The sequence below is a fragment of the Oncorhynchus mykiss genome, chromosome 24, assembly GCF_057628025.1.
Source record: "Oncorhynchus mykiss isolate SJ-2025 chromosome 24, ASM5762802v1, whole genome shotgun sequence".
Taxonomy (NCBI): domain Eukaryota; kingdom Metazoa; phylum Chordata; class Actinopteri; order Salmoniformes; family Salmonidae; genus Oncorhynchus; species Oncorhynchus mykiss.
Window position 1 is genome coordinate 16,766,668 of NC_143045.1, and position 15,096 is coordinate 16,781,763.

Consider the following 15,096-nt stretch of genomic DNA (forward strand, 5'->3'; position numbering starts at 1 on the left):
AACTTTGCGACCTTTTGCCACATTTCAGGCTTCAAACATAAAGATATAAAACTGTATTTCTTTGTGAAGAATCAACAACAAGTGGGACACAATCATGAAGTGGAACGACATTTATTGGATATTTCAAACTTTTTTAACAAATCAAAAACGGAAAAATTGGGCGTGCAAAATTATTCAGCCCCTTTACTTTCAGTGCAGCAAACTCTCTACAGAAGTTCAGTGAGGATCTCTGAATGATCCAATGTTGACCTAAATGACTAATGATGATAAATACAATCCACTTGTGTGTAATCAAGTCTCGGTATAAATGCACCTGCACTGTGATAGTCTCAGAGGTCCGTTAAAAGCGCAGAGAGCATCATGAAGAACAAGGAACACACCAGGCAGGTCCGAGATACTGTTGTGAAGAAGTTTAAAGCCGGATTTGGATACAAAAAGATTTCCCAAGCTTTAAACATCCCAAGGAGCACTGTGCAAGCGATAATATTGAAATGGAAGGAGTATCAGACCACTGCAAATCTACCAAGACCTGGCCGTCCCTCTAAACTTTCAGCTCATACATGGAGAAGACTGATCAGAGATGCAGCCAAGAGGCCCATGAACACTCTGGATGAACTGCAGAGATCTACAGCTGAGGTGGGAGACTCTGTCCATAGGACAACAATCAGTCGTATATTGCACAAATCTGGCCTTTATGGAAGAGTGGCAAGAAGAAAGCCATTTCTTAAAGATATCCATAAAAAGTGTTGTTTAAAGTTTGCCACAAGCCACCTGGGAGACACACCAAACATGTGGAAGAAGGTGCTCTGGTCAGATGAAACCAAAATTGAACTTTTTGGCAACAATGCAAAACGTTATGTTTGGCGTAAAAGCAACACAGCTGAACACACCATCCCCACTGTCAAACATGGTGGTGGCAGCATCATGGTTTGGGCCTGCTTTTCTTCAGCAGGGACAGGGAAGATGGTTAAAATTGATGGGAAGATGGATGGAGCCAAATACAGGACCATTCTGGAAGAAAACCTGATGGAGTCTGCAAAAGACCTGAGACTGGGACGGAGATTTGTCTTCCAACAAGACAATGATCCAAAACATAAAGCAAAATCTACAATGGAATGGTTCAAAAATAAACATATCCAGGTGTTAGAATGGCCAAGTCAAAGTCCAGACCTGAATCCAATCGAGAATATGTGGAAAGAACTGAAAACTGCTGTTCACAAATGCTCTCCATCCAACCTCACTGAGCTCGAGCTGTTTTGCAAGGAGGAATGGGAAAACATTTCAGTCTCTCGATGTGCAAAACTGATAGAGACATACCCCAAGCGACTTACAGCTGTAATCGCAGCAAAAGGTGGCGCTACAAAGTATTAACTTAAGGGGGCTGAATAATTTTGCACGCCCAATTTTTCAGTTTTTGATTTGTTAAAAAAGTTTGAAATATCCAATAAATGTCGTTCCACTTCATGATTGTGTCCCACTTGTTGTTGATTCTTCACAAAAAAAATACAGTTTTATATCTTTATGTTTGAAGCCTGAAATGTGGCAAAAGGTCGCAAAGTTCAAGGGGGCCGAATACTTTCGCAAGGCACTGTATATACTGTACTCTATACCATCTACTGCATCTTGCCTATGCTGCACGGCCATCACTCATTCATATATTTATATGTATATATTCTTATTCATCCCTACACATTTGTGTGTATAAGGTAGTTATTGTGAAATTGTTTGATTACTTGTTAGATATTACTGCATTGTCGGAACTAGGAGCACAAGCATTTCGCTACACTTTCATTAACATCTGCTAACCATGTGTATGTGACCAATTAAATTTGATTTGATTTGACATCAGTGCCCGACCTCACTAATGCTCTTGTGGCTGAATGGAAGCAAGTCCCCTCAGCAATGTTCCAACATTTATAGGAAAGCCTTCCCAGAAGAGTGGAGGCTGTTATAGCAGCAAACGGGGACCAACTCCATATTAATACCCATGAATTTGGAATGATATGTTCAACGAGTAGGTGTCCACATACTTTTGGACATGTAGTGTATCAATTGATGTGCACTGTTTTATTTTATTGTAGCTCCATAATAACCTATTTAGCACAGTTGATGTGTGTACCACCTTGTTGATTGATTATACTTCTACCTTTATCCACAAGGGGTCATAGTGGAGATGAGCACCATACTGGCCCTTTGTTGCTGAGCGGGCCTCGGCATGACATGTCCGTCTGTAAATATATCCTGAAGATAATGGGCGGTCCTAGCTTCGAGGACGTTCGAGGATGCTGAGTCAAGGATGTCAAGGAGAGAGTCTATTATAAGAATACGTAGCCTAAATAAAATATATGTGTTATGGATTAAAGCATAACAAGTCGTTTCAATATAGTCATGTGAATAGACAGGAAAAGGAAAACCGTGAGAGTAATTTTGATCGACAGTGCGTCTTTGTCTGGATTACACCTCAAGCGAGAGACAGAAGACAACAGAGCTGTTTATATTTCTCCATCCAGCTGGTAAACATAATTTGATATGTAATGGGCTTTTTGAGACAATTGTTTTTCCCTGTCTAGGAGTTCTCTAAACATCCGCAGTGGTGATACATTATCTAATAGTGGACACAGTGAAGGCTTGATAATTTTTTTGGCGTCGGGTTATTCTGAGTAGACATAATTTGATCCAACAAGGCCTTGTGTAAATGATAGGAGAAAACGGAGGACATCCGGGTTTAAATGCAAGCATAGTGTGACGGCTTGGTCATGATGATGCGAGATGAGTCTTTATTCACTTATTTTCAAAGATGACATCAGTGTGATGATGATGCAATTTAGTGAAAGCTGTCACTTTGATTTTATAGCTCAGCATCCAGTCCAGATGATGGGATTGTAATTTCACCTATTATGGTTTGTTCATGTATCTAAACAACTTGCTTGCAAGACAAACATTGTTTCCCATTCAGTTATAACCAGGTTATTACGCACACGTTTATTTCTCCAGAGAAACTGGCCTGGTAATTGATCTGTTATTGATCAGGGCCTACAACAAGCCCCCTTGGCCCTGACAGAGATTGGCGGTTGATGCTCTTATCTCTAACCGTTTTCCTCTGGAGACTCTATCGATACCTCTCCATGTTCAGCTCCGAAAGACTCACGGTACCGGAATATGTCATTCGGATTGGGAACCGGAGGTCGGGCAGCTCGACCTCATCCTCGGAACCGAAAGCACCACCGGTCTCACCGGGTGTCCACGGTGCCGACGTCCAGGATGTTTTGGATACCTCGCTCCCGGCCCTGCGCTCCGCTATCAAGACACTGAAATCAGCCAAAGATACATCGGATCTAGACGAGACCCGCAGGGCCATCGCAGAGACGTTCCAGTTAGTGGAGGAGGCCTGGGTTCTGCCTACTGTTGGCCGGCAGGTCGCGGAGGAGATATGCAACAGGATACGACTGGACGGAGGACTGGAGCTGCTCCTGAAACTCCTAATGACACCTGCTGTGGAGATCACCTATGAGTCTGCCAAACTACTGGAGCAGATACTGGTCTCTGAGAATAGGTGTGTATTCACTACAGGCTTACAAGCACTTTTTCAGTTGTACAATATGTTACCTCCGTCCTAACCTTTAGGGCCAGTTTCCAGGACCCAGATACAGATAAGTCTTAGTCGTTCTGGGGCGCCAGGCAGCCTAGTGGTTAGACCAGGCAGAGGCAGCCTAGTGGTTTGAACATTGGGCCAGTAACTGAAAGGTTACTGGATTGAATCCCCGAGCTGACAAGGTAAAAATATGTCGTTCTGCACCTGATCAAGGCAGTTAAACCCACTGTTCCCCGGTAGGCTGTCATTGTAAATAAGAATTTGTTCTTAACTGACTTTCCTAGTTAAATAAAGGTTAAAAAAAACATTTATAAACTCAGCCACTGGGTTGGGGAGGAGCTGATTACATGTAATTGTTACGGTAATTACAGTAATTGTTGCGTTACCAGCCAAAATAATGTAATCAGATTACAGATACTTTTGAAAAACTAGATGATTACTTTGAGGATAAGTTTTACATTCAGAAAGAATGTTTGTGAAAAAATATTTGACACTTCTCTGTTTTCTCAATGACATTCAAATCAGCATTGAAAAAAGGAGCAAATGTAAATTTGTTCCACCTGAGTGAGTCTGACCATAAGTCAGAGACCACTATGACAACACACCAAATGTGTTTGATGGATCGAAGGAAAAGAGCAGGAATAGTCATTTGTAGGCTACAGTCCAAGCTATGTTTTCTAGTCGCACCGTTGGAGGTAAGGATGACAGCAGTGGTGTAGTCTAGGCGATACAGATATCACTTATTATTGATCAAAGCATGCCATTCCATGAGCGCAGCATTTATTTTTCAACTCAAAACAATGAGCCCAATCAGTCCTCCATGACAACAAAATCATAAATAGAGTAGCGCTGGCTAATAAGTCCTTAGTTTTTGGTGCTCAGGTAAAACAATTTGGATAATCTATACTTCCATATTTCCAAGTCCCATTCCTGAAGATCCAGGGGTATAACATTTATTGGAATGACTGGAATTCTGAAAGACTTTGGTTTTTAATGTAAAGATATAAGTTAATCATATTATTATATGTAGTAGAAAGCGATGGGTTAGAAGAAACTTACATAACCAACTCATAAAGTAAAATTTAACATCCATATGGCCAGATATGTAAACTTTAACATTGATTTATCCTTCAATAGATGTCTTCAATTGGTTACATACATTTTTGCCTTCTTCTAATGCCTCTTGAGGGGAAAGTAATCTAAACGTAACTGAATGTAATCAGATTACGTTACTGAGTTTGAGTAATCCAAAAGTTACGTTACCGATTAGAATTTTGGACAGGTAACTAGTATCTGTAACGGATTACATTTTGAAATTAACCTACCCAACCCTGCCTAGTTATATACTAATCATTTTCTTTACCCTCTTCACCTCTCTCTCTTCCTATTCAGAGATTACGTGGCTCACATGGGTCTGGGGGTGATCCTGAACCTGACGAGGGAGACAGAGGATGCCCAGCTGGCCCGCAGTGTCTCAGGCATCCTGGAGCACATGTTCAAACACACCGAGGAGACGTCCACCCAGCTCATCGCCAATGGCGCCCTGGATGCCCTGCTCTTCTGGTGCCGCGGTACCGATCCCACCGTCCTCCGCCACTGTGCCGTGGCACTCGCCAACTGCGCCATGTATGGCGGCCATCACTGCCAGCGGCTGATGATCGAGAAGCAGGCAGCCGAGTGGTTGTTTCCGTTGGCGTTCTCCAAAGAGGACGAGCTCATCCGCTTCCATGCGTGTTTAGCGGTGGCCGTGCTCGCCAATAACCGGGAGATTGAGCAGGAGGTGGGTCCTGTGTGGCTCAGTTAGTACAGCATGGAGGTTGTAACACCAGTGTGGTTGGTTTGATTCCTGCACTGGCCACCTATACAAAAACACATATGCACACAACACTGTAAATTTCCCTGGATTAAAGTGTCTGCTAAATGTATTATTATAGGTGGTGAAGTCCGGGACATTGGAGCTGGTGGAGCCCTTTATTGCATCTCTGGATCCTGATGAGTTTGCCAGGAGCTTGCTGGACAGTGCAGACAGCATGCAGGGGAGGACGGCTGCAGACCTACAGCAGCTGCTGCCACTACTGGATGGGGCCAGACTGGAGGGAAAGTGTATCGCTGCCTTCTACTTGTGTGTCGAGACCAGCATCAAGTCACGCCAGCGGAACACCAAGGTCAGTATCAGGGAACAAAAGCACACCTGATTCAACCTTGATAAGCAGTTGATTTGCTGAATCAGATGTGTTAGTGCTGGGCTGGAACAAAAGCCTGCACGCCCTCCCAGTGGTGACCACTACACCTTAGTGCAGAGTTTCACAAACTTGGTCCTCGGGGCCCCGAGGGGTGCACGTTTAGGTTTTTGTCCTAACACTACACAGCTGATTAAAATGATCAAAGCTTGATGATTAATTTTTATTTGAATCAGCTGTGTAGTGCTAGGACAAAAACCTCTAGTGGGTAGTGGATACAGGGATATCACCCAACAACCTTTTGGGGCCTAAAACCCCTTCTGGTGCCCACTTACCTAACTATATATAAAATAAAATTGCATTTGTCACACGCTTTGTAAACAGCAGGTATAGACTAACTATGAAATGCTTACTTCCCAACAATGAAGAGAGAAAAATGAATACAAATAATATCACAAGGAATAAATACACAATGAGTAACGATAACTTGGCTAAAAACTGTACATGGAATACCAGTACCAGAGTCAATGTGCAGGGGTATGATGTAATTGAGGTAGATATGTGCATATAGGCAACATGATAGATAATTAACAGTAGCAGCAGCATATGTAATGAGTCAAAATAATTAGTCCAAAAGGGGTCAATGCAGATTGTCAGGTTAACTATTTGGTTAACTGTTTAGTAGTCTTATGGCTTGGGGGTAGAAGCTGTTCAGGGTTCTGTTGGTTCCAAACTTGGTGTATCGGTACCGCTTGCCGTGTTGTAGCAGAGAGGACATTCTATGACTTGGGTGGCTGGAGTCTTTGACAAGTCCACTATGGCCCCGATGATGTGGATGGAGGCGTGCTCGACCCTCCTGTAGTCCACGATCAGCTCCTTTGTCTTGCTGACATTGAGGGAGAGGTTGTTGTCCTGGCACCACACTGCCAGGTCTGTGACATCCTCTCTATAGGTGGCCTCATTGTTGATGGTGATCAGGCCTACCACTGTTGTGTCGTCAGCAAACTTAATGATGGTGTTGGAGTCGTGCAAAGCCACAAAGTCGTGGGTGAACAGGGAGTACAGGAGGGGACTAAGCATGCACCCCAGATGGGCCCCTGTGTTGAGGGTCAGCATGACGGATGTGTTGTTGCCTACCCTTACCACCAGGGGGTGGCCCATCAGGAAGTCCAGGATCCAGTTGCAGAGGGAGGTGTTCAGTCCCAGGGTCCTGAGCATAGTGATAAGCTTAGAGGGCACTATAGTGTTGAAAGCTGAGCTGTAGTCAATGAACAGCATTCTCACATACAGTTGAAGTCGTAAGTTTACATACACCTTACCCAAATACATTTCAACTCAGTTTTTCACAATTCCTGACATTTAATCCTAGTAAAAATTAGGATTACAACTTTATTTTTACAGTTAGGATCACAACTTTATTTTAAGAATGTGAAATGTCAGAATAATAGTAGAGAGAATGATTTATTTCAGCTTTTATTTCTTTCATCACATTCCCAGTGGGCCAGACGTTTACATACACTCAATTAGTATTTAGCAGCATTGCCTTTAAATTGTGTAACTTGGGTCAAACGTTTCGGGTAGCCTTCCACAAGGTTCCCACAATAAATTGGGGGAATTTTGGCCCATTCCTCCTGACAGAGCTGGTGTAACTGAGTCAGGTTCGTAGGCCTCCTTGCTCGCACACACATTTTCAGTTATGCCCACAAATGTTCTATGGGATTGAGGTCAGGGCTTTGTGATGGCCACTACAATACCTTGACTTTGTAGTCCTTAAGCCATTTTGCCACAACTTTGGAAGTATGCTTGGGGTCATTGTTCATTTGGAAGACCCATTTGCGACCAAGCTTTAACTTCCTGACTGATGTCTTGAGATGTTGATTCAATATATCCACATAATTTTCCTACATCATGATGCCATCTATTTTGTGAAGTGCATCAGTCCCTCCTGCAGCAAAGCATCCCCCACAACATGATGCTGCCACCCCCGTGCTTAACGGTTGGGATGGTGTGCTTGCAAGCATACCCCTTTTCCCTCCAAACATAACGATGGTCATTATGGCCAAACAGTTCTATTTTTGTTTCATCAGACCATAGGATATTTCTCCAAAAAGTATGATCTTTGTCCCCATGTGCAGTTGCAAACTGTTGTCTGGCTTTTCATGGCGGCTTTGGAGCAGTGGCTTCTTTCTTGCTGAGCGGCCTTTCGGGTTGTGTCGATATAGGACTCGTTTTACTGTGGATATACAGTAGATACTTTTCTAGCTGCTTCCTCCAGCATCTTCACAAGGTCCTTTGCTGTTGTTCTGGGATTGATTTGCACTTTTCGCACCAAAGTACATTCATCTCTAGGAGACAGAACGCGTCTCCTTCCTGAGCGGTATGATGGCTGCGTGGTCCCATGGTGTTTATACTTGTGTACTATTGTTTGTACAGATGGACGTGGTACCTTCAGGCGTTTGGAAATTGCTCCCAAAGATGAAGCAGACTGTGGAGGTCTACAATTTTTTTCTGAGGTCATGGCTGATTTCTTTAGATTTTCCCATGATGTCAAGCAAAGACTCACTGAGTTGGAAGGTAGGCCTTGAAATACATCCACAGTTATACCTCCAATTGACTCAAATTATGTCAATTAGCCTATCAGAAGCTTCTAAAGCCATGACATAATTTTCTGGAATTTTCCAAGCTGTTTAAAGGCACAGTCAACTTAGTGTATGTAAACTGAGCCATGACCAGCCTTTCAAAGCATTTGGCTAATGATGTGAGTGCTATGGTCAATAGGCATTTAGACAGGTTACCTGGGCGTTCTTGGGCAAAGGGACTATGGTGATCTGCTTGAAACATGTAGGTATTACAAACTGGGTCAGGGAGAGTTTGAAAATGTCCGTGAAGACACCCGCCAGCTGGTAAGCACATGCTCTTAGTACGTGTCCTGGTATCCATCTGGCCCCGCGGCCTTGTGAATGTTAACCTGTTTAAAGGTCTTGCATTGGCTACGGAGAGTGAGAACACACAATCGTTTGGAACTGTTGGCGCTCTCATGCATGGTTTAGTGTTACTTGCCTCGAAACGAGCATAGAAGGCATTTAGCTTGTCTGGTAGGCTCGTGTCACTGGGCAGCTTGCAGCTGGGATTCCCTTTGCAATCCGTAATAGTTTGCAAGCCCTGTCACATCCGACAAGCGTTCAAGCTGGGTGTTTGATGGCTCATTGAAGGTCGTAGCAGGATTTCGAATAAACATCCGGATTAGTATCCTGCTCCTTGAAAGCAGAAGCTCCAACCTATAGCTCAGTGTGGATGTTGCCTGTAATCCATGAGAGAGCCTTGTATGCATTTCTGTGTGTAGAGTAAATGTGATCAAGTTTTGTTTCATCTAGTTGCACAGGTAAAAATGAAGTAAAAGAGATTTAAATGTTCCTTCATTAAAATCACCAGCCCTACAATATCAATGGACATACAATTGAATGTGTGTACATTCTTCCTCCCAGATATTCCAGGAGATAGGTGCGGTGCATGTGGGAGTAAAAAGAACACATGGGCACGTAGGGAGAATTGGATACACTAAAGCAAAAGGAGACACATAGCCTATTGACCTATTTGTGGGAATAAATAGAACACATAGGCACTTAGGGAGAATTGGATACACTAAGTAAGAGGAGACACATAGCCTATTGACCTATTGTGGGAGTAAATAGAACACATAGGCATGTAGGGAGAATTGGATACACTGAAAGGGGACATGTAGATAGCTGACAAAAATACACACACATGGGAACCATAAGTTAAGTGCAGGGACACTAATTCACTAAAAGGGAACACACAGATGGCTGACAAAAATACACACACATGAGAACCATAGGTTAAGTGCAGGGCCAAAGAACAGGCCTATAGAATAACCAGACGCATGCTATTTTTTTTAGGACGAAGCAAGAATCCTGCCACCATTATAAACTAACCAAAAGAAGATGTGGGCGTTATTGGGCGTGAACAAGCAGGAAGCCTAGACTGAAAGATAATGGTGGCAGATGGATAGGGGAAATATGTCTATTTACATATGGGATGGACGTATATGCTGTATGTGTATAAATATGAGGGCCAGGGCTCTGGGAAGGGGTGTGTGCTCCGCGGACCATCCTGGCTGGCAATACTCTTGTATTAAAAGCCTGATTGATTTCACAAGTTCTGGCATGCGTTATAATTGATTCAATTATCCACCACATGCAGAGCCTGAAAAGGATTGTCATGTACTCCAGCAACGGGACGGCCTGTGCCCTGGCCAAGCGGGCACTGGGGATGATGGGGGAGGAGGTGCCGCGACGTATCCTGTCCTCCGTGCCCAACTGGAAGGGCGGTGAGGTGCAGAGATGGCTCCAAGTAATTGGATTCAGCTCTTATACTGAGCGCTTCCAGGTGTGTGTTTCTGTGTCTCAGTGTGTGTTTGTGAGTGAGAAAGATATATAGAGATAGCGATAGCAAAGACAAGATTTGAACAATAAACAATGAGAATGTTCTTCTATAGTCCTTGTAAAGATGGTCACCAAATAAGGTGAATGTTTGGTTTCATATCTATTAGATATGGATACCTACAGGTAGCTACCAAAATAATAGAAATACTTGAGTAAATGAAGGATACTAAGTACATTGAAAGCAGCTGCTTTCACGCAGATGTGGTTCCTGAGTTAATTAAGCAATTAACATATCATCATGCTTAGGGACATGTATAAAAATGCTGGGCAGGCCAGTATTTTGGCCATTATTTTGTCAACCATGGCTATGCCCCCATACGATGACAATGCCCCCATCCATAGGGCACGAGTGGTCACTGAATGGTTTAATGAGCATGAAAACAATGTAAACCATATGCCGTGCCCCTCTTAGTCACCAGATCTCAACCCAATTAAACACTTATAGAAGATTCTGGAGACAGCGTTTTCTACCACCATCAGCAAAGCATCCCTCCAATAGAGTTCCAGACACTTGTAGAATCTATGCCAAGTCGCATTGAAGCTGTTCTGGCTCGTGGTGCCCCGACAACCTATTAAGACACTTTATGTTGGTGTTTCCTTTGTTTTGGCAGTTACCTGTATTTCTCCTTAGCCTCTTCTCACTAAATTAACTCAGTCTTTCTCTCTACTCTCTCTGCCCATCCTTCAGGACCTGCAGGTGGATGGTGACCTACTGCTGAACATCACAGACCAGGAGCTGAGCACTGACCTGGGCATGACCGCAGGACTCACTCGCAAGAGGTTAGTTCAATCATCTATCAAGTTTATGTCAAGCTTATAAAACGTCTGTTACACCAGTCAACATCAGTGAAATTGAGCATTGAAATAAAATCCCCACCTCACCCTTCCCACTCCATTTTGTTTTGTCTTCTAGGTTCCTCCGTGACCTGCGTGTGCTGAAGACCTACGCCAACTACTCGACCTGTGACCCCAACAACATGGCTGACTGGCTGGGCGAGGTGAGCCCACGCTTCCGCCAGTACACCTACGGCCTGGTTCAGTCTGGCGTGGACCGCAAGAACGTCCTCCACCTCACCGACCAACAGCTCCAGTCAGACTGTTACATAGGTGGGTTGTGAGCCAAAAGCCACATTTATGTTCCCTGCAAGACAATGGAGAATAAAGTATTCCTTTCTCCTTCTAGAGAACGGCATCCATCGCGCCAAGATCCTGGCAGCCACCCGTAGGCCGATTAAGCCGTGTCTGACCGATGCCCAGCCCCCTGGACCGGATGTGTTTATTAGCTACCGCAGGACTACCGGATCCCAGCTCGCCAGGTCTGCAGAGAGGGAGAGGAAGAGGGAGAGTCATGGATAGGGCGAGGAATAATAGTCAGGAGAGAGGGAAAGCTAGGGAGCTTTGGAACAACATTAACAGGTTTGTCAGGATTATCTGGAGGCTAAGATCTATAGATCGTCAATTGTTACCCCCCCCCCCCACCCCCAGTCTGTTGAAGGTCCACCTGCAGGTCAGAGGTTTCAGTGTGTTCATTGACGTGGAGAAGCTGGAAGCAGGGAAGTTTGCTGACAAGCTGATCCAGAGTGTCCAGCGGGCACGGAACTTCATCCTGGTGCTGTCTGCCAACGCCCTCGACAAGTGCATGGGTGACACTGGCATGAAGGACTGGGTACACAAGGTCAGACATAGACGGATCTATACATAGATCGGTTCTGCATACAGGACAATATACACTGAGTATACAAAACATTACTTTTTCCATGACATAGACTGACCAGGTGAATCCAGGTGAACACTATGATCCGTTATTGATGTCACTTGTTAAATCCACTTCAATCAGTGTAGATGAAGAGGAGGAGACAGGTTAAAGAAGGATTTTTAAGCCTCGTGACATGGATTGTGTATGTGTGCCATTCAGAGGGTGAATGGGCAAGACAAAATGTTTAAGTGCTTTTGAATGGGGTATGCAATACTTACCTGGTTTGTTACCCGGTTTGCACCGGTTTGTGTCAAGAACTGAAACACTGCTGGGTTTTTCACTATCAACAGTTTCCTGTGTGTATCAAGAATGGTCCCCTACCCAAAGGACATCCAGCCAACTTGACACAACTGTGGGAATTATTGGAGTCAACATGGGGCAGCATCCCTGTGGAACGCTTTCAACACCTTGTAGAGTCCATGCCCCGACAAACATCAACAAGGGATCATAGCTTTCATGTGGATTCACCTGGTCAGTCTGTCATGGAACAAGCAGGTGTTCATAATGTTTTATTCATTCAGTCTAGATCCAATAGTATCTAGATGGAATTCCAAAATGTTTCTATGTGTATAATCCTGTCACTCTTGCCTTTACATGTCTAGATGTTCCATCTATATGTTGGTGATATACAATATTAGACATAGAGAGGTCTCCTGCACCTGTGGTGTCATTTGGGGATGCAGCGTAGCCTAGTGGTTAGAGTGTTGGACTAGTAACCGAAAGGTTGCAAGATCAAATCCCCGAGCTGACAAGGTGCAAAATGAACAAGGCCCTGAACAAGGCAGTTAATCCATTGTTCCTAGGCCGTCATTGAAAATAAGAACTTGTTCTTAACTGACTTGCCTAGTTAAATAAAGGTCAAATAAAACATTTCAGCTGAACTTAGGTTATGGCAACGTTGAAGCTCCAAGGAATTTATATAAAGTTGAAGCTCATGTACTCCATTGCTACACAATTTAAAAATGCTAAAAGCAAAATTGACTGGACATTATCTGTCACGTTCATTGTATGGAGGAGACCAAGGTGCAGCGTGATATGCATACATACTTCTTTTAATAAAGAAATGCAACACTGAACAAACTAACAAAACGAAACGTGACGCTAATACGGCTAGTGCAGACAGGCAACTAAACATAGAATAAGAACCCACAAATACCCTATGGCTACCTAAATATGGTCCCCAATCAGAGACAACGATAAACAGCTGCCTCTGATTGGGAACCAATTCAGGCCACCATAGACCTACATATACCTAGACTTACGAAACCCTCTAGATATACAAAAACCCCTAGACAATACAAAACTAACATACCCACCCTAGTCACACCCTGACCTGACCAAAATAATAAAGAAAACGAAGATAACTAAGGTCAGGGCGTGATATTATCACCTTGCTGCTGTAGCTTCATTCACCTTAGTCAATAAAGGACTTAAGGTTCTACAATCACGTCATACAGAAATGAGCTGCTACTGTACCCACTAGTTCAGCACCGGTATTAAAAACTCAAGTTTAGTTTCATGTCAAGTCAAACAGTAACTACCTAGCCATCTACAACCATCTTCCACCTCTGCACTGTTTTGAAAGAAAAGTTGCACTGTTCACTGCAACTGCGTCGATGTGCTCTCTCAAAGGCATCCAGCCGGACAAACACCCTTCTCGCACGCTCAAAGGCGTGTGCATGGTCCTAAAGCCAGCCCACTAATAATGCATTTGCCTTGGAAGGATTTTAGTAGCCTATTTTAAGTTGTTGGTGTTGAGCTAGGGTCTGGCGACTGCCATACTCTGCCATGCCCTATTGACGCCCCTGCACTGCATACAGAACAATGTTACAGTTGAGACATTATTTTCCCCATATACCCGTGCCCCTTACATGTCTAGACTGCGTAGACACTGTGTCTGTCTGTGATTTAACGTACCTCCCGTAAATCCTGCAGGAGATTGTCACAGCTCTCGCTGAGAAGAAGAACATCGTCCCTGTCACTGATAACTTCATGTGGCCTGACCCAAACTCTCTGCCTGAGGACATGAAAACCATCCTCAACTTCAACGGCATCAAGTGAGTCAGACAGAGACGGCAGACTGTTTGAGAGAGATGAGCAGTTTGAACACTTATCCAAAGTGCACTTCGCTGGAGTTTCTTACATTTTCTTTCCCCCTGTCTCCCTCTCTTTCTCTTTCCTTCTCTCTTATCTTTTTCTATCACTCAAACTCTCTTTATCTCTCCCTCTTTCTCCCTTCCTCTTTCTCTTTCTCCCTCTTTCACTCCCTCCCTCCCTTTCTCTCTCGATACAGGTGGTCCCATGAGTACCAAGAGGCCACCATTGAGAAGATCCTGCGTTTTCTCAAAGGCAACCCCAGCCAAGACCAGACAGACTGTCCCAAGACAGACTGTCCCAAGGCAGACTGTCCCAAGACAGAGTGCCCTAGTGGAGCTCTGGTCTGTGATGATATAAAAGTGTGACCATTAGTGATCAGTAATCAATAATGTCAAACAGAGCATGGTCTGCGCTCTGGTTGGTCAGCTCTACCCGTGTGCATGTGAAGACACGTTTAATAGTCAGTATTTAAATCATATGTTTTGCAGCACTTGTAAATACCATGTAGTGCTCTCCAAAACTGTCATAAGCTGTTATTAGCATGGTCAGGTATATTGTTTGTCTCTCAGGAAATAACCCGTCTTAAAAGTCAGCCGTTGATGGCATCATGCATTACACGTAATACAAATGTGGAGTATCTCTGTTTCCTCTCCATAGCACTGCTCTCTCATTGTTATAAATAAGCCCATACTTTCAAAGAAAATACAACATTCAGGTTTATAGTAGCCTGAGTACCAGCCTGTTTGTGCTATCATTCCAACTCCTTGACATGTTAGGCTTGGAGTTGGCAAGAGTACAAACAGATCTGGGACCAGGCTTTTAGTAATGTTCCTGCGTAAAGTACATAGTGTATGCGAAATACTGTATTTGTATGTACTTATATGTACTTTTTTTTCTTCTCATGGTGCTTAAATGGAATCCTGCAAGCTCATTGGTGGTCGACTATTGCATTGATTTGATGTGTCTTTACGATTGTGTAACCTGGGTGCTGGCAAACAGCCTAATCCA

At 43.8% G+C, this 15,096-nt stretch overlaps 1 protein-coding gene across 1 annotated transcript; it reads left to right on the plus strand.

Annotated features, from left to right (window-relative positions):
* The first annotated feature begins 2,164 nt into the window (after positions 1-2,164).
* On the plus strand, positions 2,165-15,019 carry LOC110503849 (NAD(+) hydrolase SARM1). The gene is made up of 11 exons (XM_090218463.1): positions 2,165-3,553; positions 4,985-5,372; positions 5,527-5,757; positions 9,258-9,284; positions 9,994-10,179; positions 10,924-11,015; positions 11,149-11,342; positions 11,419-11,551; positions 11,721-11,910; positions 13,927-14,048; positions 14,285-15,019. The coding sequence occupies exons 1-11, from the start codon at positions 3,075-3,077 to the stop codon at positions 14,451-14,453; spliced, it is 2,211 nt and encodes a 736-aa protein (XP_090074589.1). The 5' UTR covers positions 2,165-3,074; the 3' UTR covers positions 14,454-15,019.
* The last annotated feature ends 77 nt before the right edge of the window (positions 15,020-15,096 follow it).

What these genes read in the sequence shown, in the direction of transcription:
- LOC110503849 (XM_090218463.1), top strand. Translation starts at nt 3,075, where the DNA reads ATGCTCTTATCTCTAACCGTTTTCCTCTGGAGACTCTATCGATACCTC. An exon ending in CACGCCAGCGGAACACCAAG is followed by an intron (nt 5,758 to 9,257) that starts GTCAGTATCAGG and finishes TCTTCCTCCCAG; the next exon opens with ATATTCCAGGAGATAGGTGC. An exon ending in ACCGGATCCCAGCTCGCCAG is followed by an intron (nt 11,552 to 11,720) that starts GTCTGCAGAGAG and finishes CCCCACCCCCAG; the next exon opens with TCTGTTGAAGGTCCACCTGC.